This window comes from Sinohyriopsis cumingii, chromosome 3 (assembly GCF_028554795.1).
Source record: "Sinohyriopsis cumingii isolate HCF-2022 chromosome 3, ASM2855479v2, whole genome shotgun sequence".
Classification (NCBI taxonomy): Eukaryota; Metazoa; Mollusca; class Bivalvia; order Unionida; family Unionidae; genus Sinohyriopsis; species Sinohyriopsis cumingii.
The window spans coordinates 69138694-69160623 of NC_142963.1; the positions used below are offsets into that span (position 1 = coordinate 69138694).

At 35.4% G+C, this 21930-nt stretch overlaps 1 protein-coding gene across 1 annotated transcript in view; it reads right to left on the reverse strand.

The window, feature by feature from the left end:
• The window catches only part of LOC149803047 (serine/threonine-protein kinase SMG1-like), a 257744-nt gene that overhangs the window by 170110 nt on the left and 65704 nt on the right, over positions 1 to 21930 (reverse strand). The window contains exons 25-29 of the mRNA XM_089952603.1: positions 18690 to 18945; positions 16280 to 16419; positions 11115 to 11315; positions 6488 to 6647; positions 1122 to 1260 (exon numbers count right to left, since the gene is read on the reverse strand). Of these exons, the coding sequence (XP_089808729.1) occupies positions 1122 to 1260; positions 6488 to 6647; positions 11115 to 11315; positions 16280 to 16419; positions 18690 to 18945 (896 nt within the window). The remainder of the gene's footprint in view (positions 1 to 1121; positions 1261 to 6487; positions 6648 to 11114; positions 11316 to 16279; positions 16420 to 18689; positions 18946 to 21930) is intronic.

The window sequence follows — 21930 nt, forward strand, 5'->3', positions numbered from 1 at the left end:
ATAAAACTGACCATGCTGTGTGGAACAAGCATAATACCAAAAAGCTCGACATCATATTCGTTTGTCTTTGTCTCTCTAAAAATGTTTTTGTATAGTGTGTTCTCAAAGATGGATTTAACTTAAGTTACTATGTTTTTGTTATATATTTGCTGCTGGTGTTGTTGTTGTTTGATTTTAGTACAACTGGGTAAGGCACAGCGGAAGACAACAAGGGTTTCTTTTTTTTAAAGTAGTTCTGAGCACGTAGACACCTTGACTGAGACGATTGGTCTGAGATGACTAGACTGAGACAAGAAAAGTAATGTTAGCAAAACAAGTAGATTTCTCTGTCGCATGGGTGAGAAATATGTAGCTCTGGTGTGTGTGGGTGTTATATAATTACCTTCCAAGGAATATAGATGTATGAGGAACAAAATAAAGCAATACAGTGAATAATCACCTTTCAAAGGTAGGTAAAACCAAATTCTAAACATTTGCAGCCATTAATGAAATACTATTCATTGAATGCCATCATAATCAATATGACCTGCAAAAAATGTTCCAGATATATTTGAAAACAAACTGTTACTCTTACACTACCTCTGAATGAACTACTGTTGTTTTGATGGTGTAGAACTTTAAAATATTACCAGTTACAAAAGATCACAACTCCAAATAAACAGTGCCTGGGAATGAATTTTATTAGAGGATCTTTTATTGCTGCTCATTTTGCAATCAAGTAAATCAAATGATTCAATTAATATCCATCTTTTACAAAAAGACTGTAATTACACAACACTGTTTTAGATAACTATCATTTGCACTGAGTAAAAATGTATGATTCTATTTATCATATCAAAAAAGGCAAAGTATTTATTAAATAAACTACAAAATAGTGCAATAAAATGACTTATGGATATATTTTGATGATTTGGGCATTATACCACTGCCATGCATGATGTAATTTGTTATGCCATGAGGTAATAAATAAACATGCAACATGAAAAAATATAATGTGGATTACTGAACCTAAATAACACATTCAATAATGAGATACAAATAATATTAATTTAAGTCTTTAATCTCATGAATGTATTTGAAGGGTGGTAGTTACCTTAAAAGATTAGTCCAAGAAAACTTACCAGACTTCTTGTCCCCTCCACTAATGACTTGCTGAAGATGGACATACTGTAAGGCTTGCATGTAGGTGCTAACCTCTTGCTGTGCCCCTCCCTCATCATTGAACAGAGATCTTGGATCACATAGTGGCAGTAAATGTGTCTGAAACAAACGTACCTCATTTAACTACAAATCTAACATCGAATCTCATCCACTCAAATTAAGTTTGTCTAAATACTGCAATCATATAATGATGACTATAATCTCCTTGATAAAAAAAAATACAGGTCATTAATCATCCTTCATTGTTTATCCAACTGTAAGAGTTTAGTATTTTTATTATGAACAGGATACATTATGTGTTCAAATATATTATAATGTTTTAGATTATTCACAGAAATATGTTAAATGCAGACCTTTCTGACACATGAGTCAACCTTTCTGCACCTGCTTACTGAATTACCTTCAGCCAATTGGAAGACTATAAAGTGCTGCCTGAAAGGAGTAGTTACATCATGCAACATAAGGTAAGTAGGAAATTTTCCACAATCTGGACAAAATACTGGAAAGAAAAACTCAGTGCAAAAAATCTAAAGAACTGATGCATTGAATTTGCTCAAACTTTAAAATTATCTTTCTTGAGTCTGAATGAAAACTCATGAAATGTAGAATTTAATATTTTTAAATGCAGTAAAAATAGTTTTGTTAAATAACAGATTAATAGTGGGATTCAAAGCAAATACTGCAAGTTGCATTATTTCAATTCTTACATTAAAATTATATTCACCAAGTTAAAAATCTATTCTGTCACTTATACTTTGATACTGATATGCTAGTTCCATAATGTATGATACGAAATAACAAGCAGCTTGATTTGTAACACACACTATAAATCAAAGGAATCAAAAGAAATAAAAATAATAGCAAGAGAATTATTTAAAAATGGCATCATGGAAATTGTTTTTATATGTTGCAAAATACTATGTGTCCACAGAAACAACGATATAGAGGAATAACAAAAGGATTTTCCGATAACAAAGGCAATAAACAGTTTGTCATTCAAACCAACTACCCATACCATTATCTAATCCTGATAATTTTAGAATACCATGCTAATCATACAGCTATTCAAAGTAGATCAAAAAATAGGTTAAGTTCAAGCTTTAAGACCCTTGATATCTAAATGTTCACTGTCACTGTTTTATGATAGAGATATAACAGTAATATTCAACCAAAAACACTTTTAAGTGCAGCAAACTTTCTTAGTATGACAACTAAGTTATGACAACTAAATTGACTACTGTGTTTTTCAATTGAATTTTGAATTTCTCCTTCCCAAACATAGGCACTTATAAATTCACAGTATGGAAATACATGCAAAATTAACCAATGTAGTTTATCCAAAGCTAAATTAATGACTGACTGCACTTGAGTTAACCATGCAAGGACAAGTGACATTCAAATGACACCAGTTCACAAAATTCTGTGCATAAGAGCAACAATGATCTTATTCAGACATGTTTTTTACAGCCATGATGTTATGACATCTGCTTTAGCCTAAAAATGATGTATTTAGATTCTGAAAGAAAAAGAGAGATCAAGCAAAACTTAATGCACTTTTGCTGTTTATTACTTCAAATCATTTGACAGTTCACTGGTTTGCCTTTCAGCTCAATAAAATCCCTGTTTTAGGTAAACACATTCAGAGACTACCATCTGTTTCAATGACAATGTTCATTTCTGTCAGTTACATTTTTGAAAATTCAATGGTTACATACATGCCCATCTGCATGAGGTAGCTATACCCATTTATCTTTAGTTATAATTTCAATTAAAATCAAACTTACAACAATGTAAAACTGATGCAAGAAGCAAATAAAATGAAGAAACCAGTGGGGAAATGCTTCATTCAGTTCTAACAGATCATCATTAGACAGGCTGCATATACTATCAAACCTCATGTATACTGGTTGACTGGTTAGCCCGTATTTATGCTTCGGGTCAAGATGTGGAACAGGACTAATTGGCTAATATGCATAATGTAAACAGGACCAGGTGCAAGGGTTAAACTATATTGATTGTTGTACTGCTTGTTAATCAAAATTCCCATAAATGTTTTTCTTGGGTTTAATACCATCTTTTTAGCACAAAAGGTTGTACATGGTGGCCAGTATATTTGGTGGAGGAAGATTCCAGAATAACCACCCACTGGTAAGCTTTTTCACACCCATATCCATCAAGCCAAGACTCATGCAGACATGGGTGAGACGTGTAAGCAGTCTGTGAAGGCGAGTGCCTTAGACCACTTGGCCAACCAGGGCCACCCTTAAATTATATTGATGTCATTATTCTTTATATACATGTGTTCAATTATGAACAATTCAACAAATACATGAATGCTATTGGAACATGAAATATGAACTAATTATATGCAAACTACATCTCCTCCTTCCCTTCCTGTTATGACAAATGACAAACAATAATGTGAATGTACATGTATGTTGCTTTTCTGCTATATATACAGTTCCTTCTGCACGTAACCTTGAGATCCTCACAAATTTCATTTACAAGCTGTTCTTCTAATGTTCCTTTTCCCTGATCACTTCATCTACACAAACTGCATTTAAGACATTCTTTATTGTTGAGAGTTATGAATCTCTCTGTCTCACTCATAATTGCAGCCTCATAAAATCAGAATGCACCCACTCAGCACATATATGACATGAAAAACAAGTCATTTAACCTAAAAATGTAGCCAGGGGTGGGTGGGGTGGGGTGGGTAAAACTGATCTTAATTATTTACTCCTCCAGTTAGTAGTTGGGGACAGAACTATACTCAGATTTAAAGTGAATTCAAACCTGGAATTATATTACTGTGTTTCAATAAAAGACCACTAGCACATCAGCATTATACAGGTCATCACAGACATATTAACACTTTCTGGTTTGGGGTACTTAATTTGGATTTCTACAAGAGTTTACTCACAACTTTAAATTATTACGACTTGTGTCTGTAATTCTAGAATTATTTTGGGATTTAATTTGCAATATCATAATTTCTTTTCTTCTCATTTTCACTTTAAAGTTATTTGTTGAATTTTCAAAACTTGTTGCTTCTCACTCTTTTCTGTTACTTATTTTCAGAGTATAGACTTGTAACACTACTGTAAACTGGTAGAAGTTTTGGGCACATGCAGTGCTGAAAGGTCTCTCAGAGTGAGAGATTGTTAAGCTCTCTTGATAACAAAGACAATCCACCTAGAAATGGTGGCTACTGAAGCATCAGAGAAACCTTTATGAGGCAGGAAGAGATGCTTTTGACTTTTTCTTCTCTCTTCTGAGGAAACCAAATGAAACCTTAAAGCCCCAAAAGATCAAAGGGGCCTATCCTGATCATCCCCAGCAGAGATATGACTGAGATTGGGGCTCTCAGAAGGTACTCCTTAAGTTAGCGGACACTTAGGGAGAAACCCAGGTTGGCAATAAAAAGAAACCGAATCATAATAACCACTGAACTATAAACTACCCATTCCAATGAAAAGGAATCAAGCTCGCTTTTTTTCCACTAGCTCTTGATGATGAGAGCTGGAAAACTGTCTTAAAGGTGAGATTCTCAAAAGAAGCTTCACTCAAAGGTTCATAACAAGGTTCTGACAATGCCCAAAGAACATATGAAAGATTCCATTCAAGCATTGGTGAACAAGATATCAGCCTCGAAATCTCAAAATACCTGATGAGATTTAAAAAAAAAGATGAGGATCAAACTTAATCACAGAAGCCTTAGAGAACTTGAGAGTGTTGGAAAAGACTGCCCATTAGTTCTTTAAAAAAAAGTAGAAAAACTAGGATCAATATGTTTCCTACAGCACTGATCAGAAGATTCTCCACTTTGCATCATCAGAGATGCCCATTACCAACCAGGAAAATCAGGGACAAGATGGTAAAATATCTGTGATTCTACTGACAAATTAAGCACACTTACTGTAGCATAATTTTGGTATACTTTGCATGTTTCTTTGAAGAAATATGTTTCCAAATGTCATCTCTTCCTCCATGCCCTACAGTGAAATCCACACCTCAAATCATACAAATTTAGCTCTCATTGAGGTGAGAACATCTGATGAAATACAAGGCTTTAAAATAGCCTACACTAATCAGTGTTGTGATTTGGATTTTTAACGTAGCTTTAACAATTTCTCAGTTATATCGCTACGATGTCTGCAATGTGGCAGTTTATAGTGATGTCTAGCACTGGGGCATCATGCCGCAGACATGTAGCATGATGTCCCACCCAGTCACATTATCCTGACACCGGGCCGACCAGTCCTAACACTAACCTCTTAATGCTGAGCGCCAAGCGAGGGAGCTGTTAGTACCATTTTTGTAAGTCTTTGGTATGACTCGGCCGGGGATCGAACCCACGACCTCCCGCATCCAAGGCGGACACTCTAACCACTAGGCCACCGGAGCGGTCCTACCTACACTAATCAAACTGATGAAGAGTTCAAGGTGATGCCACAAAACTGATCATATTACTAGTAAAGAATGGGAAGGGCTGAAACAAACTGCTGTGAATAATAGCATGTTACATTCTGGAAACTTATCTTATGTCAAAAAATTATCAGAAAAGACTGGAAAGGACTCAAACAAATCTTATAAAGCTTCAAATTCCACCTATTTTTCTTTATTTTTTTTCAAGAAATATTTTGATTTTTGTCTATGCTGGCATGATTTGTGAACGGGCTCGTTGATTTGGGACATCACACCAAATGCAGGACAATGGGCATCTCTGCATCATACACTCTGGAAGATGATTCCTATCAAACCTGGATGATGCAGTTGGCAAACTCAATTTAAAATTGGTCCCAGAAGACCGGTCACATGTGATGAGCTAAACATGAAGGTGCAAAATCTGTGGGCTGTTGCAAACTTTTATTATGACATGATTTCATTTCTGGGAATATTGGAATGCATTCTGCCCCATACTGACATGATAACTAAAAATCATATTTAATCATCTATTCTTGTTTAATTAGGGTAGTTCTAAAAAATTGTGAGTCTGAAATTCTGTCATAACAGTTTTTGTCAAACAATGACATTTTCACATGCTAATGGAATGAATCTGATACTCAACCCATGGCATGACAGAGTCAACTTTTCTTGTGTATATTACTTTATACTGAACCAGTGTCCTTAAAATCTGTTGCAACTGTCCATTTCTGGAATTTATTTATTTTTTTATTTACAAAAAACTTCAACCAATAAGATAGTTATTAAGTGATAATAAATCTTCTGACAAGGGTTGGAAATAAGCAAGAAATATATAATCTCTTTATCAAACAGACTCACAGCACACATTCACAACCTAGTTAACTATTATTTATGATACCTTTCCTCTTTTGTCTTCTAATTGTTTTCGAAGGACAGCTAGGAGAGTCATGGCCATCCTTTTATCAGGTGATATAAGTATTGGCCAGTCCATGGATTCCACCCTCAGAACACTCTCACTCAGATTCTCAGCTTCCTTCAAGCACTTGATGATGTCAAGCCTGACAAGAAAGAAAAAGACATGTACAAATGTATCACACAACTGGTTTTTGTATGTAGGGCAATCTGGCTAAATGCAAGCAGCCCAAGTGAACCTGAGGTTACTTTAACTATGCAAACTTACCATGTTTTGTAAGCATTTATCCCCATGTAAACAAACTTGTCTTGTCCTTTAACTATGCTAACTCACCTAGTTCTGCAAGCCTTTATTCCTATAATAATAATAATAATAATAATAATAACAATAATAATAATAAAGAGGACTTTGTATAGCGCCTAATCTTAAGAAGCTCGAAGCGCTTTACAACATTAGACAACACCTATAAGATAAAAAACATATAATGATATGATTACAAAAACAAACACCATGAAATTAGAAAACATTAAAAAAAAAAACATGCTGAGAATATTTAAGGTAGGTCTTTAAGTTTGTTCTTGCAGTCCAAATAAGTGAGTTTTGACAGCCTTCTTGAACGTGATCACTGTGTCTTTGTGTCTAAGTTCAGTGGGCAATTCATTCCACGTTGCTGGGCCCTGGTATGCAAAAGAACACTGTCCATATGACTTTGTTTTCATAGTGGGAATAATGAGTATACGATTGTCAGAAGAGGAGCGTATGTATCTTGCTGGTGTGTACACAAGGGTGAGGTCGGATAGGTATGTTGGACTAGAGTCAAACAGTGAAACGTAGCACAGAGAACAAATTTTGTGTTTGATTCTGGATCGAATGGATAGCCATTGTAGGGTACAGAGCAGTGGGGAGGTGTGCTCTGATCATGGTACTCTAAGTATGATCTGAGCAGCTGTGTTTTGAACTTTTTGAAGTTTCTGGAGCAGATATTGAGATGAACCAGACAGAATTGAATTACAAAAGTCCAGTCTTGAAAGTACTAATGAACACACAAGTGTTTTAGTGGCATCAACTGAAAGATATTTGCGAATTGAGCTGATGTGTCTCAGCTCAAGATATGCAGCCTTGCATATGTTCATGACATGCTGTGCAATGTGAGAGTACTGTTGAGAGTAACACCTAGGTTTCGTACTAATTGTGTGAATTTAATGTTGGTGTTGCTGATATTTATTGTTTGAGGTAAAGGATGTGAATGAGAAAGTCTTTGTGTTGTGATCAGAATGGCCTCAGTTTTATCATCATTCATCTGCAGCTTGTTTCCGCTATCCAACACAGAGAGAATGTCATTAACTACTTTTAGAAGAGTAGTTTCAGTACTGTGGTAAGGGCGATATGCAGATTGTACATTGCTAAAAAGACTGCTTGAATTTAGATGAGATACAAGCTGGGATAGAACAACCTTTTCTAAGATTTTTTATATGAATGGGAGATTAGAAACTGGGCGGTAGTTCTTTAAATCGTTATGGTCTAGTGTTGGTTTCTTCAGCAGAGGCTTTACAATGGCAGTTTTGAAAAATGATGGGAATTCCCCGGATGAGAGAGAGGTATTAATAACATCAGTTAGTGAAGGCAATACTAGATCTAAGCACTCAAGCAGCAGTGATGTTGGAATTGGATCAGGTTCACATGACTTTGGTGCACTCTTCATCACGACTGTACGTACGAAATATATTGAGACAGGTTCAAATGCTGCTAATTGTTGCCACTCAAATTCTGTATCCTAACTGTATGGTGACGAGTCAACTGAAATTGTGGTGTCAAGCTTATCTCTAATGGTTTGTACTTTGCCACCGAAGAAATTTGCAAACATGTCCGGAAGGTCGACTGGAGAGAAGGTAGTTGTAAGTGGTGTAGATTTGTTCCTTGACATTAGCTTGTTAGTAATCTCGAAGAGCTCTTTGCAGCTGGAACTTTCCATGATCTTAGTAGTGTAGTGGGCTGATTTCACTGCATGGACTATATTTGTGACATTCTTCTTAGCGGCTTCATAGATCTGCTTATGAATAGTAAGTCTGGAGGAAAGCCAGAGCCTCTCAGCTTTACGGCGGTCTCTTTTAGCAGTGCGAAGCTGGTCCCTAACACTGCTATACCATTGAGAACACTTCTGAATTGATACTCTGCACTTGGTAGCTGGGGCATATTTGTCAAGCAATGAACACAGGCAGTTAATGAGTTGTTCTGCAGTAGGAGGTAAGCAAGTTGCTAGGTTAGCTTGGATGTTGTGCATTAGTTTGGTCCTATTTATCATACAGAGGTTTCTCTTAGTAGCAGATAAAGGTGGAGGGTTAGGGACAGATACATCAAGATGGCATATAACGCAGAGGTGATCTGATGCAAGGTCATGGGATACCAGGGAGGACCGTAGAATGTTATCATCAGATCTATGTTTATATAAACAACCCTAGGTAAATTTGTTGTTTTTCTTATCCAGTTTTAAAAAACAGAATTAAAAGACAAAAGGACAGTAATAACGTCAGTTAATAACATAAAATAAGCCTACATACAGAGTTTGATGAACATCTTGTAAACAAATACTGGCAGAGAAGATCAGATGCAAAACAACTTTATTAATATGCTTGGTAGGTGTACATTTTTGTCAGTTGGAGATAGATATACATAGCTGTCATATATGTAATTTGCCATAATCTATACAAAATGCCACTGTACACAGAGCTCTTTCCTTTTTTTGGTCATTTATTTCTTCTGGACTGAGCAACAGGTGATCTGTGATAGGTCCTATATAATTTAGTTTTCAAATTATGAGTTTTGTATATTAAGTTGATTGTAAAATAAAAACCTAACCCCAGAAACATAATGAATAGATGTGTCAGCGCAGATTAATATCAAATTTCTCACCCTGTTAGGGACTTTGAGCCAAAAGAAAAGTATAATACTTTGGCTGAAATTTAGAATGTGGCTGTTAGGAGATAAACCAATTATTATAAATGACAATAATGAAGTAATTTGAAGTGCCCAACCCAAATCAAGTCCATGATGGTATTGCAACCTAAAATGCTTGGTAGTTCAGAAGCTATGTACCTCAAAAAGAAAGGCATCAACAAAACAACAGAGGCCACTGCCACAGGAGAAGTGAACACAACAGCTAAAAGACAGTCTTCATCCCATGCTACTCGAGCACATGAGAAGGATGCATGATTGGTTGTTCAACCTTCCATATCTCAGGAGAGTGACCTTGTGGAAAGCATATGCACAGAGTTCAAATTCAAGCAACCATACATGTATTCGACAATACATCAGGAATTGGACTCAGGATCATTTAGCAAACAATGACATTGTGTCACAATCTACTTACCATTACCTTGTTTCTAATAAAGTCAGAAAATTCTCTTCTGCTAACAAAAATTCTTCAGTGTGTGTTAGTTCCAGACAAGCGTTGGGAAATGTGAAGAACCACCTAAAATTAACATGCACACATATACAAGATGTGAGGAACATCAAGGATTAAAATATTAAAACTAAACACAAAGAAAAAGTTTATGTAGCCTAGATTTGCTTCCAAACGGTTAGGTCCACTAAGACATCAACAGTGATCCAAAGAAACAAAAAAGGACAAGAGTCCCTTGAAGGGACTGACGTTCTATGAACCAACGAAATTTCCAGGAACTCAAGATAAGATCATTTCTTCTTTTTAACAGCTAAGTGTTGTAAACAAAATTTTCAAATCAGCCACTGTGATGGCCATATTGTATGTAAAATTAGCACTATTTTCATTAAGGACCAAAAAAGAAATTATTAGAAGTCTTTTAGTGAAGCACCACAAGAATATGACCGTCCATTCAGGTTTTGTTTTTTGTTTTTGTGGATTTAATAAAATTTGTCAGTCCTTGATAGGCTACAAGAGGTGGCCACTAACCCACGGGAAACTTATGACTAGCTTTCTTGCTTATACACAGAGGCCGAGCCAAAACTCAAATCCATGCAGACAGTCTTGAGATGTCAGTGATCTTTAAATGCAACAACTTGAGACTACTCACCCACTGAAGGACCCTTATCCATTGAAGAGTAGCAACAATAACAACATTTCAAGATGGATACCATAGTGGCCACACTGGATATCAAAACATCATTTTCATTTAGGACCAAGTAAACATCACAAGAAGTCCTTGGTAAAGGCCCCATGTTGATATGACCATCCATCTAGGTGGGGTAGCAACAACAAAAAATCAAAATGGCCACATTCTGTCAAGAAGTATCGATAATAAGCTATTCAAGTCGTGGCCATATTGGATGTCAGATAGGTACCATTTTTATTAAGGACAAACTAGTCATTAAAAGAAGTTATCTGGTGAAAAAAATTATACTGATATGTTCAACAGGAGAAGCATCAAAATGATTTTCCAAGATAGATGTCATAGTGGTCATACTGAACATCAGATCAGCATGATTTTCATTTAGGATCAACTTGACATCATAAGAAGTCTTCTGGTGACCAGCAGAGCTAACTGAAACTGAGTTGGAAAATTAGAAATGTGGCTTTTTAAGAGTTCTGAATATTACAGAAGGGTGGACTGTTGTGAAAAAAAGAAAAATTACTTACATCTTGTTGGTGGTCTCATGTGTCTGCAGAAAAGTGGCCACTCTAAGGAATTGCCTCTGAGCATACTGGACTTTGTCACTGGGTCTCCACAAGCTCTGATCATAGCATGGCTTCCCAAGATCACTGAGGGATCCACCTGGCACCAACTCTAGTTGTTCCTGGGCTTCGATAAAGTCATCAATGTCAAAAGCTGCCAGAGCCCTAAGAGAAAAGTAAATCTGGTTATGTGTATGCATGTAGATGTTACCTACAAATTAATTACCTAATTATACAAAATGCTGGCAATGGTGTACAAGTCTAGCCCAACACTGAGCATTATTCATAATTTGAGGTTAATCTAGGGCAGGGGTCTGCAACCTATTTAACATAGCGTGCCACTTTTTTCCAGATTAATTACAAAATGAATAAGCGCATGCCACCAGTAAGCGAGTAACACTGTTAAAATCAAGATTTTTGGCTGCCCTTCATGTGCCACACAAAACCTCTTGTGGCACATGTGCTTTAGGTTACTGACCCCTGATGTAGGGTGTGGACAATTGGTTGGATGCTTTTCATGGCAATTTAAATACGTTTGGCTATATCATGCTAAGAAAATGGAAGAAAAGAGCCTTTACCAAGGACACACCAAGGCAGCCAACCCAGGCTGGCCTTGGCAGGTAACCAACCTATGATCTTTGAATTACAAAACTGATCCTCTACCAACTGATCTACCTCAGTGTGGACAGATGTACAGAAAGGTGGTATATCCACCAAAACAGACCAGCATATTAATTTCCAAAATCTGGCTAAAAGAATTGAGAAACTAACCAACAGTGCCAAACTTACATAAAATTTGTTTACAAAAGGTTATCTAGGTCAAACTTAACCAATCTTGGCACTTTGGTCTTTTATTCCACAAGTTGTATCATGAACTAAGCTGCACGACTCCCTAACTAAAACTACACAAGAAACATAGGTAAACAAATCTCTGTCAGTGAAGCATGAAATATACATGAACTTACTTTGGTAAACTGATGTTGTATGCATCAAGATATATGCCAGACATATCCACCATACCAAGTGACATGTGGTTAAATGTAAACTGACTAAATTATTGAGGTATAAGTTAAGAAAAAAACCTTTAAAATCAAGGTCAATCTCAAGATTAATATCCAATCAATGTGGAAAAAAAGGAAAAACCCTCACCTTTGGGGATAATCCAATCATAAATTATTGGTCTTAGTGACCCGCTTTTTATGGAAATAGGTTATAACTGCCACGACACATCAATAACTTAATTTCCATGACTCTATGGCCAATAGTACCCAATAAAATAATCAAAGCACAAAAAATATAAAAAGTCACAGAAGCATAAAATTAAAGGTTTCACTGCTCTACTTTTGACAATTTGATATTGTACTAAAGAAGATGAACCCACACACTAATCTACATGACACCCTACATAAGAAACTAAGAAAAAGAAAAAAAATTCAAATCAGTGAAGTATGAACTATAAGTCACATTGGCCTACTATGTTAAACTGGTGTCATACACTTCAAGAATTATCCTATTCCATTCAATATGACTGTGGCCAACTATACTTGACAAAAATGACTGCACTACTGATGTACAAGGCATGTAAAAAAAAATCCACATCAAGGTTATTGCAAGTTTACTGTGCTATCAGTGAAAAAAAAGCAAAAAATTCTCAACATAAGTGGTGTCACCAAGATAAGTACATACAGAAGCCTTATACTAAATCTGAGGAGGGTGGGATTAAAATGGTATTAAAACAAAATGAAAGCACTTTAACACTGAGGTTAATCTAAGATGCAGATGGACATACAAAGAGATATGCCAACAGTTGACTAAGTAATCGCTAAGTTGAGCTTACACGATCGTGGTCTTGACAATGAAGCACTGATTCAAGCCCTATTGTCACCAAAAAATCTAAAAATTTGTCCTCTTGTTCAGATTTTAAACTCACTTGCACATGGCATAAAACAGGGTTGATTTGGCTTTAGTGTTCACATTTTGTTGAGATGTCAAAGCCTGCATTATCTCCCAATACTAAAATGCAACTGAAATATTACACTCACTCCATTCATAAAACTGATATTCATGCACATACTGGCTGTTTGAAAAAATGAAATTTGGTTTACATCTTGCGATGAAGGTTTCATTGTCAGCAATTTCTTTCCTTTTTTCAGTTACGATTTTTGATTTATTTATTTATCTGAAAACTGATAGGTTAAGTATCAAACGATCTGGATTTTCTGATGCTGACAACTCAGTGTGATCTAGCAATCTAGATTGCATTACTGTGATAGTATGTGTGCATGTGTGTGTTTTATATATTTACTTTACTATGATTTATATATCTGAGGACACCAATCTTTATTTATTTTTTGCCTTGAAATTAATGGCAAATTAATTTTGGTAAAAAAAATTTTTGCTTAACCAATTTCCTTCAAGGAATAAAACCCATCCATAACATGAGTAGCTAGTGTATTAACAAAACATTAAGAAAATAGAAGTAACATCTCTTTTTACAGCCAAGGACTAATAACAATTCTCATTCTTTGGGTTTCAATGTTCCTTTATAAAGACAATGGTTTCCACTCGTATAATTGGAGATACTGGATGTGTACAACTTACCATCAAACATGGAAAAATTTTATATTAAAAGATGTGGACTTCATTACATCATCAACTCCAGAAATTTGGATGCAAAAATACTTTGGAATTGTGAATTTCATATAAAGGGGAGACCCTGAAGCAGAGTTGTACAAATTGTAAGAAGATTAGATCATCCCTCATGTTGTGCCTGAATAAAACAAGGAGAGGCAGTTCTTGTGCTACCCGTTTCAATACCTACTCTATTCTACCAATGAACAGTAATGACATACCAAAAGCAGTAGAGCAGACAGCCATGGAGTGATGCAGCATCAGTTCAGATGATCATCTTGTCATACTAAGGCTATATTTACAGACGTCATGATGTTAGCCATTCATTGATGCATCATCCTGTAAATAACCTTGGCAATTCAGGTCAAGGCGTCCAATGTATGGTCACTGACAGTTTTCATCAAGTTGAAAAATTATCTGTGATACCAAATCTAGCATGTTTTACATTAGCTTCATGGTGGTCAGGACCATATTCCTATTCACCTTGTAAAACAGTGGGGTTGTCATGCTGGCCACTGAGATGTCTCTGTCTATCTACGGTAGGAAGCTCTATGAAAAATGTGAGCACAATGTGAAGATGCTGGTAGCTGGCTTTTGAAGAATAAAGCCATAGAGTTGCCTGGATCCTGGATCTTTTCCAGCAGGCAGTATTTAATCCACATTATCTGTAAACGTGGCAGAAGGCAGAAGGAGGAGGTGATTGTCTTCATATTCCATGTCTGCTGGCAGAAATGAATTTCCAGGAATTCATGATAAAACCTTTTTTTTGAATTATTTTAACTGCCAAATTTTTCAACCATCTCTGATATTCTTCAGCAATGAAAAGATTTTCAAATTACCTAGTGTGCACGTGAAATTGGCACCATTTACATACAGGACCAACAATACATCAATTGGGACCAACAAGGCATCATAACAAGTCTTTGGGTGAAAACCCCAGGTTGATACAACTTTCCATTTTGGAAAGTAACAATAACAAGAGTTTCAAGACACCTGCCATGATGGTCATACTTGATATCACTTTGGCACATTTTCCATTTAGGACCAACCAGGCATCAGAAGTCTTTTGCTGAAAGCACAATGTTGATATGACCTGCCATCTGGGAGAAGTAGCCAAAACAAGATTCAAGATGGACATTGTGGTGGCCATACTGTCATATCAGCATCATTTTCATTTACAACCAATCAGATATCATAACAAGTCTTTCATTGAAAACCATTCATTCTGGGTTAGTGATTCACAAGATGACCATCATGGCAGCCATAGTAAATGTCAAAGCAGCAACAATTTCATTTAGGACCAACTAGACATCATAAGAAGTCTTTCAGTGACAATTTATTGTTAATATGACTATCCAATGAGGAGCAGGAAAAATAATATTTTAAAGCTGGCCACTATGGTGGCCTAATTGGACATCAGATTAACATCATTTTCATTTGGGACCAACATCCTAAGAAATCTTCTGGTGAAAACACCAGTGCCGATCTGCTAATGGAAAAACAAACGAAAGACAACAGAAGATCCATAAGTTCTTCTGAACAAAGACCAGGAAAAATGAAAACCAGAAATTACTGACCTGTACAAATAATCAACACTTGTTACTTAAACAAGCTAAAAACTACAAGCAGTATGTGCAAATAACAACCTACAACAAGCACTAACAATACCATATTAGAGTACAATTTCAGAATAATGAACTCCACAAATGCAAAAATTCACAACATTATTGTCCAAATTCACAAAATAATTATTGCAACATGTAGCAAATACCTTTTTACACAATAGTATACTAACTCTGTCAATGGATGATTTAAAATTCCAAAGTCAATCATTGATAATGGGAAGGCAAAAGATATGTGGATCAAACTAAGCAAAAGCTTATATGAGTAAACATCCAGCTGATTGCCAGCCGTCTAATGGTGGCAAAGGGAGGTAATAAGTAAGGACATTTCCTTTCATAAATATGTTATATAGATCAGATGGGAAAGACTATATTTTCATGTTTCTGGGATTGCTGGATTCAAGTGGTAGCAGAGTTTATTTCCTGATGTTAATGTGTTCTGAGAATGCATTAAATGGAAAAATTAACACTGTTACAACTTATCAAGAGCATTTCCCAGACACGCTGTCCCCATTTAGCATGACACGTATGAGAGTCCAAACTTTTAAGTCCATGCAGACTCACATTTCGCCTCATTAATGAATAAGGCATTACAAAATCCAAACAAAACTGTACAGTAAAAAACATGCTCAGTAAAAATTAGCATCACAAGACACAGAAAGTACAGATTGCTTTTCCACCAGTGTGGGTGAAGCAATTAACCCTGTCCAGCATGCTTATTCCACCTACTGGGTCAGAATTAAGAATTCTCTGATAAATCACACCAGTACAAGTCAACTACTACATGTTTTCAATCTACAATGGAAGAACCATTAGAACTATAGATTAACTATCATTACTGTCATTATAAGTATCTCTTGTGAGAGCATTACTTACTTAATATAGCACATATCCACATTCAAACTGAAGGCTGCTGGAGGTAGATTGACTTCTGTCTGAGTCCTGTATTCAGCAAGGGTTTCCTGCCAGTCCATAACTGCCTCCCAGTCATTCAGGCGTAGGTAACAATCAGTGACCTGTGGTAAAGAAAAATGAATGTGATAATTTATTACTCTCCAGTCTTTAAGTAGTTTATATGACATGCATGTGGGTTTACAAGTATATTGGCACATTCCACACAAATTGTTCGACTAATTCAGCATCAATAGAAGCCACTGAGAAGAGTAAAGAAAATTTACCTACAAATTCACACTTCACACCTTATAACTATGTTATCTACGGTAAATTCATTTTGTGAGTATCTATTTTTAAAGATTTGCAAAATTGAACATTTCTGCAGATACTTAATTGATGTATAAGGAAGCATGTCGTATTGCCTTCATGGATTGAAAACTGTTTGTTTAAATTTGTGTTGTTTAGTCAACGCAAACTGTAGTCCATGAAAAATTCTAAATTTATGTTTCTTTTTTTAATGTCTAAACTTACAAGAAAATGCATATAATTAGATAAGGGTTCCTTCCAACAACATGAATTTCCTGCAAACAGTCGTACAGTGGTACCCCTCTTATAAGGTCACCCCATTTTCAGCAGGAAGTGGTCTTACAAGAGTAGAATCACACATACATGAGTATAAAATACATATAAAGTGTAAAAGGTGTAACTAAATATTAGATTTTTAAATATTTAATATTTTCCTTTAAAATCAGTCATGTTATGGAATCAAAGTGAAAAAAATTGTATTAATTATTATTTAAAATAATTATGAATAATCCTCAATCATGATGAAAACTACATTGTCAATAACTTCTGGGTATAAACATCTAGCTGTATCCATCATTGTCCTTCCATTCCCTTTTCCCATTGCTACAGAATGTATAACTGACGATGTTTATTTGAATTTTTCTGACATCAAATTTTTCAATAGTAGTCAAAGAGCTCTCCCTCTTTTCATCTTTCCTTCTAAACTGAGAATATCAAACATATTGCACTTTTTGCAAAAATTTATTCCTTCATTGTCAATTCACAGTTATTACATGAAATGCTCATTGTTTAGAAAGAAAGTGATCCTGTCATCTGATTTTAGTATGGTACCTTTTCAAGTATATTTTGTTACCTTAAAAAATAAAATTCCTATGGCTCTCATTTTTAATTGATAGTAACAAGATGTCACACTGACCTAAGCCAAACAATACTGTGCTTGTCTGCTGTTAGAATTTGCTACCTGATGAATTACTGGTGGTAATGATAGTCACTAATTTTCAAAGTGACAAACCTAAATCTAAGGAACATGCATCAGATTACTTACCTCTTTGTACAGATTTAAGTTTGTTAATTTATCTGCTGTGTGTGTGTTCTAGATTTTTAACGTAAATTTAAATTTTTTTAGTCATATCGCTATGATGTCTGCCATGCAGCAGTTTATAGTGATATCTAGAACTGGGACATGTAGCATGATGTCCCACCCAGTCACATTATCCTGACACCAGACCGATCAGTCCTAACACTAAACCTCATAATGCTGAGTACCAAGCAAGGCAGCTGCTAGTACCATTTTTATAAGTCTTTGGTATGACTCATCCAATTCTGAACCCACGACCTCCAGCATCTGAGGAAGATACTCTTACCACTTAGGCCACTGGAGTGGTCTATTTGCATTTAAAAACAAATGTCAATTTGCTGGACTGCTCATTTGACAGGTTTTGCACTAATGTGCCAGCCGCTGGCAGTGTTGGATGGGTGGCAATCCTAAAGGGGTATTTCTGAACACAATCTCATTGGTGCCAAGGGATTCTAGCCATATAAAGTGGGTGGCCACTGTTTATGGAGGACATTCAAGAGGGGGACCACTGCATTTCATAAGACTTGATAAAGTTGAACATTGAATCACTGTTGATGACCATGATGCTGTTGCTATTCCTGTTCATGCCAGAGAAGTTATACTTAATTATCACAAAAAAGACAATTGAGAAATGATGCTCAAAATACTCACATGAATATACTTTCAACCCTCCAACATCCCCTCCCCTCAACTCATGATGGAAATGAGTACTGTCTCTCAAAACAACTACAAAACCAATTTCCTTCAACAACAAACTAAAAATGGTCATAGCTCTTAGAGACATTCTGGAATCAGTGACTGGCATACAGATTGAAAGCCCTGAAAATCCCATACACAACTAGCAGCTTATGTGGTGGGTTATAAAACTAACTCTGCACATCTGAAAGATTGCTTACATATGAACCAACGTCTTCTTATGATTTATAATGAAATCAGCAACATGTCAAGAACTCCAAAACTGAATTTAAATACTTCTAAATATACAAATAAGTTCACTTCTTTACTTGCCTCATTTATCATGTAATTGAATTTACTGAACACTTGTTGTGGTATGGAGTTAGTAGCTGTTGAACTCTGGTCTTGGCCTTGCTTACTAAGAATGCCCATGATCTTTTTGGAACCAGATATGTCTAGGGACAGCTTACTAATACCATCCACAGAGTCCCTTGGGGAGTCAGGTTTCCCATCCTTACTACCTACTCCTTCCTCAAGCTGCAGTATCATACGTACAGCTGCCTGATATTCCTTGGTGGCAGACTCATACCTAGAAACATACAGATTACAGGTTTTTAAAATTTTCTGAAGAAAAAAAATGGACAATGCCTTTAACAGTAATAGGCACTACAGACTCAAAACATCATGGTTTCAGTTCCACCCTGGCCTTGGCTCAGATAACCTTAATCTTGTTTGTTTCATAAAATTTATCTTTAAATCTTTAACTGGGGCAGTCATACAATGAAAGCCTGGATAAGTTATTGCCCTTATAAGCCACTTGTAGACTAAAGATGTATATGTCATCTGACTCATGGAAGAGGTCAATACAGCATGAGTACAGAATGTTTAAATAAAAATTGTGAATAAGCAAAGAACAGTCAAAATTATAGTCTGGTTCTAATTATACTCATTGCTACAATTTGAAAATGACTTATTGAATTAGATGTTGTCATTACCATTCTGCTCTCTACTGTAATGTAAACTATTCTTTGAGCACTTGTATGCATGTTACACAATGGATTTCCATAAGAGTTTAGTTTTTTTAAAGACTGTAAGCAAGCATGGAAAAGAGAGATAGATGAAGAAATGATAAGAGATTTTATGACTTTTTCATCAAAGCACTTAAAAATCTTATTTCAAAGGAAACCTTTATCCAGGTTCAAATGTAATGAATTCGTATGATAATAAAGTTAGACCTAATGTCCAAACATGTGATAATTGTGGTTAATCCAATAATGAGAATAACTGCTATCAAACAATATTCATGTTCAAAACAAAATATTATTACATGAGTGCTCATTTCAAATTAAACTTATGAGGTGAATCAAATAGTTGCTATCTTTTGATAGTCTTAGCAAACATGAGACAGAAATTCTTTGAGAAGTTTATTTTAAAACTTTAAATTCTAAATTTTGAATGATGCCATTTTTTTTCATTATTTGGTGGAACCTGAATAGTTTACAAAGGTTAGGGTTAAATAATTATATGGTTTGTTTCATTAACAATTTTACAATGTCCATGGGCGGTGATCTCTTAGCATTACTGATCCAATTAGTACCAAAAAAAGTCTATTAATGGTGTTACCTAAACAATAAAACAAAGGGAGGAAATTCCTTCAGAATGATTCAATTTGGTCCATCCCCTACCCCACCAGCAGGAGTGCTGTCATTTTTGTCCTACAGTCACAGCTGACTGATTTCAGGATACAAGGTAATCAATACTACCTAACAAAAGTGTGACCTATGACCCCACCACTCCTCCCCTGGGAGGTTATCTCCAGGAAGCAAAATCTTTCCTGTCATCTAATACTTCTAATGACATATCATACCAAATATGATCATGTTCCATGAGGACTGTTCCATTAAAATTAAAATATACATGGGACCCAGGGAAGGCACTTTTGAAGTGGGATACTCATCCATAGATGAATTTAGAATTTTCATATCATTTTAATATGAACTCTGCAAAATTAAAGTACCCTGGCATATATTTGTCAAAAACTGCCTTCCCTGGGTACCATGTATGTTTAAATGGATCAGCCCTCACTTGATGTAAACAGTGTTCAGGTTATAAGACACTGAGCAAGAAACTGACGGACTGATGTTCACACAGACATAGTGACAAGCAAATGGAGGGGCAGATGGACATCAGCAAACACAATACTTTTGCATAATTGCTATTTTAGTCATAACTAATATGACTGAAAATATAAACAATACATGTTATTAAATGCTAAAAGAAAAACCTATTTAAGAATTTAATGATATTTTGTTTGAAAGATTTTTCCCAATTATATAATTGTTTTCTTCATTACTCTGCTGAGTATATCATGTATATTTCAACTTTAAAAAATATCTAAGTTATGGACTTAATAACTACCCAGTGAAAATTCCGTACTGGTTAAGATTTCAAGATAATACATAGGATTTATCACATGAATTAGAATGTATACATCAGCTGCAATTGTACTAAACTCTTGCAAATACAACCAGAATACTTTCCATAAAATTCCAAATTTATCATTAATAATGATACTTGATGAATCAATAGCAGTATACAAGCTCACAGTAACCCCCTTTCGCACCTCCTGCAGGGTTGCAATGCAAATGTTCTTAATCAGTACAATTAATTGTACAAATGAATGAATACGATAAATAAAAAAATCTTACTAATAAAACTACATCCACTCAACTTAGTTTTCACAGAATCAACGTCTGTAGTGATATATATTTATAAACAAAACCATGCAGTGTAAAAATAAAAACACCTGCAGGTCAAACAAGTACATCACAACTGCAATGTGTGATCTAGCTCCAATAGTGTGCTTAAGTGCTTCCCACTGAAAAAATCCACAGCCTAAACTTATTCTGCGCTTCTTCTGTCAGATTCTTACAGCTAATCTTGCTTCTCGAAAGCTGTATAAGCTTTTGCAGGCCTACCTATCTTCACTTTAGCCATGTATACCAGGTAGCAGAAAAGTGCATTACATGTGGGTCATGAGATGTTGGTGTAACAAAGACACGAATATTTTGATGCAAAACTTGGTTTCAATTATTTTTTTCTCATTCTAATTCTGTTAAACCTTAAACAGCATACTTTTATTCTTCATAATAATTTCCAAAGTTTACAACTTTGTGAACTAAAGACAGAAAATATGTATTCAAATGTTTTGTTTTTCACAGGATGAAAAACACACGTCAACTTATGATTATCATAAATTTTTATTTTTATACTATATCCTCAATGGTAATCACACAATGCTTGTATGGGAAAGAAAACTAATCTATGATGGAGTTTTGTAATAACATAAGAAATTCTAGTCTCTAATTGATGTAGCTGATGTCAATGGAGTCACACAAAGATATAAGAAGACTCATTTAACTGACTTTCGCAGCTCTGTACAGAACCCAACAGAAGCTATATTGGTCTCAAAACTGGCTGAATGGTTAGAGATTAGAGAATAATACAGAATTTATTATTATAAATTTCTTTTATCATGGAGCATCATGTTTATCCAGGTACTAGTAGAAGTGGA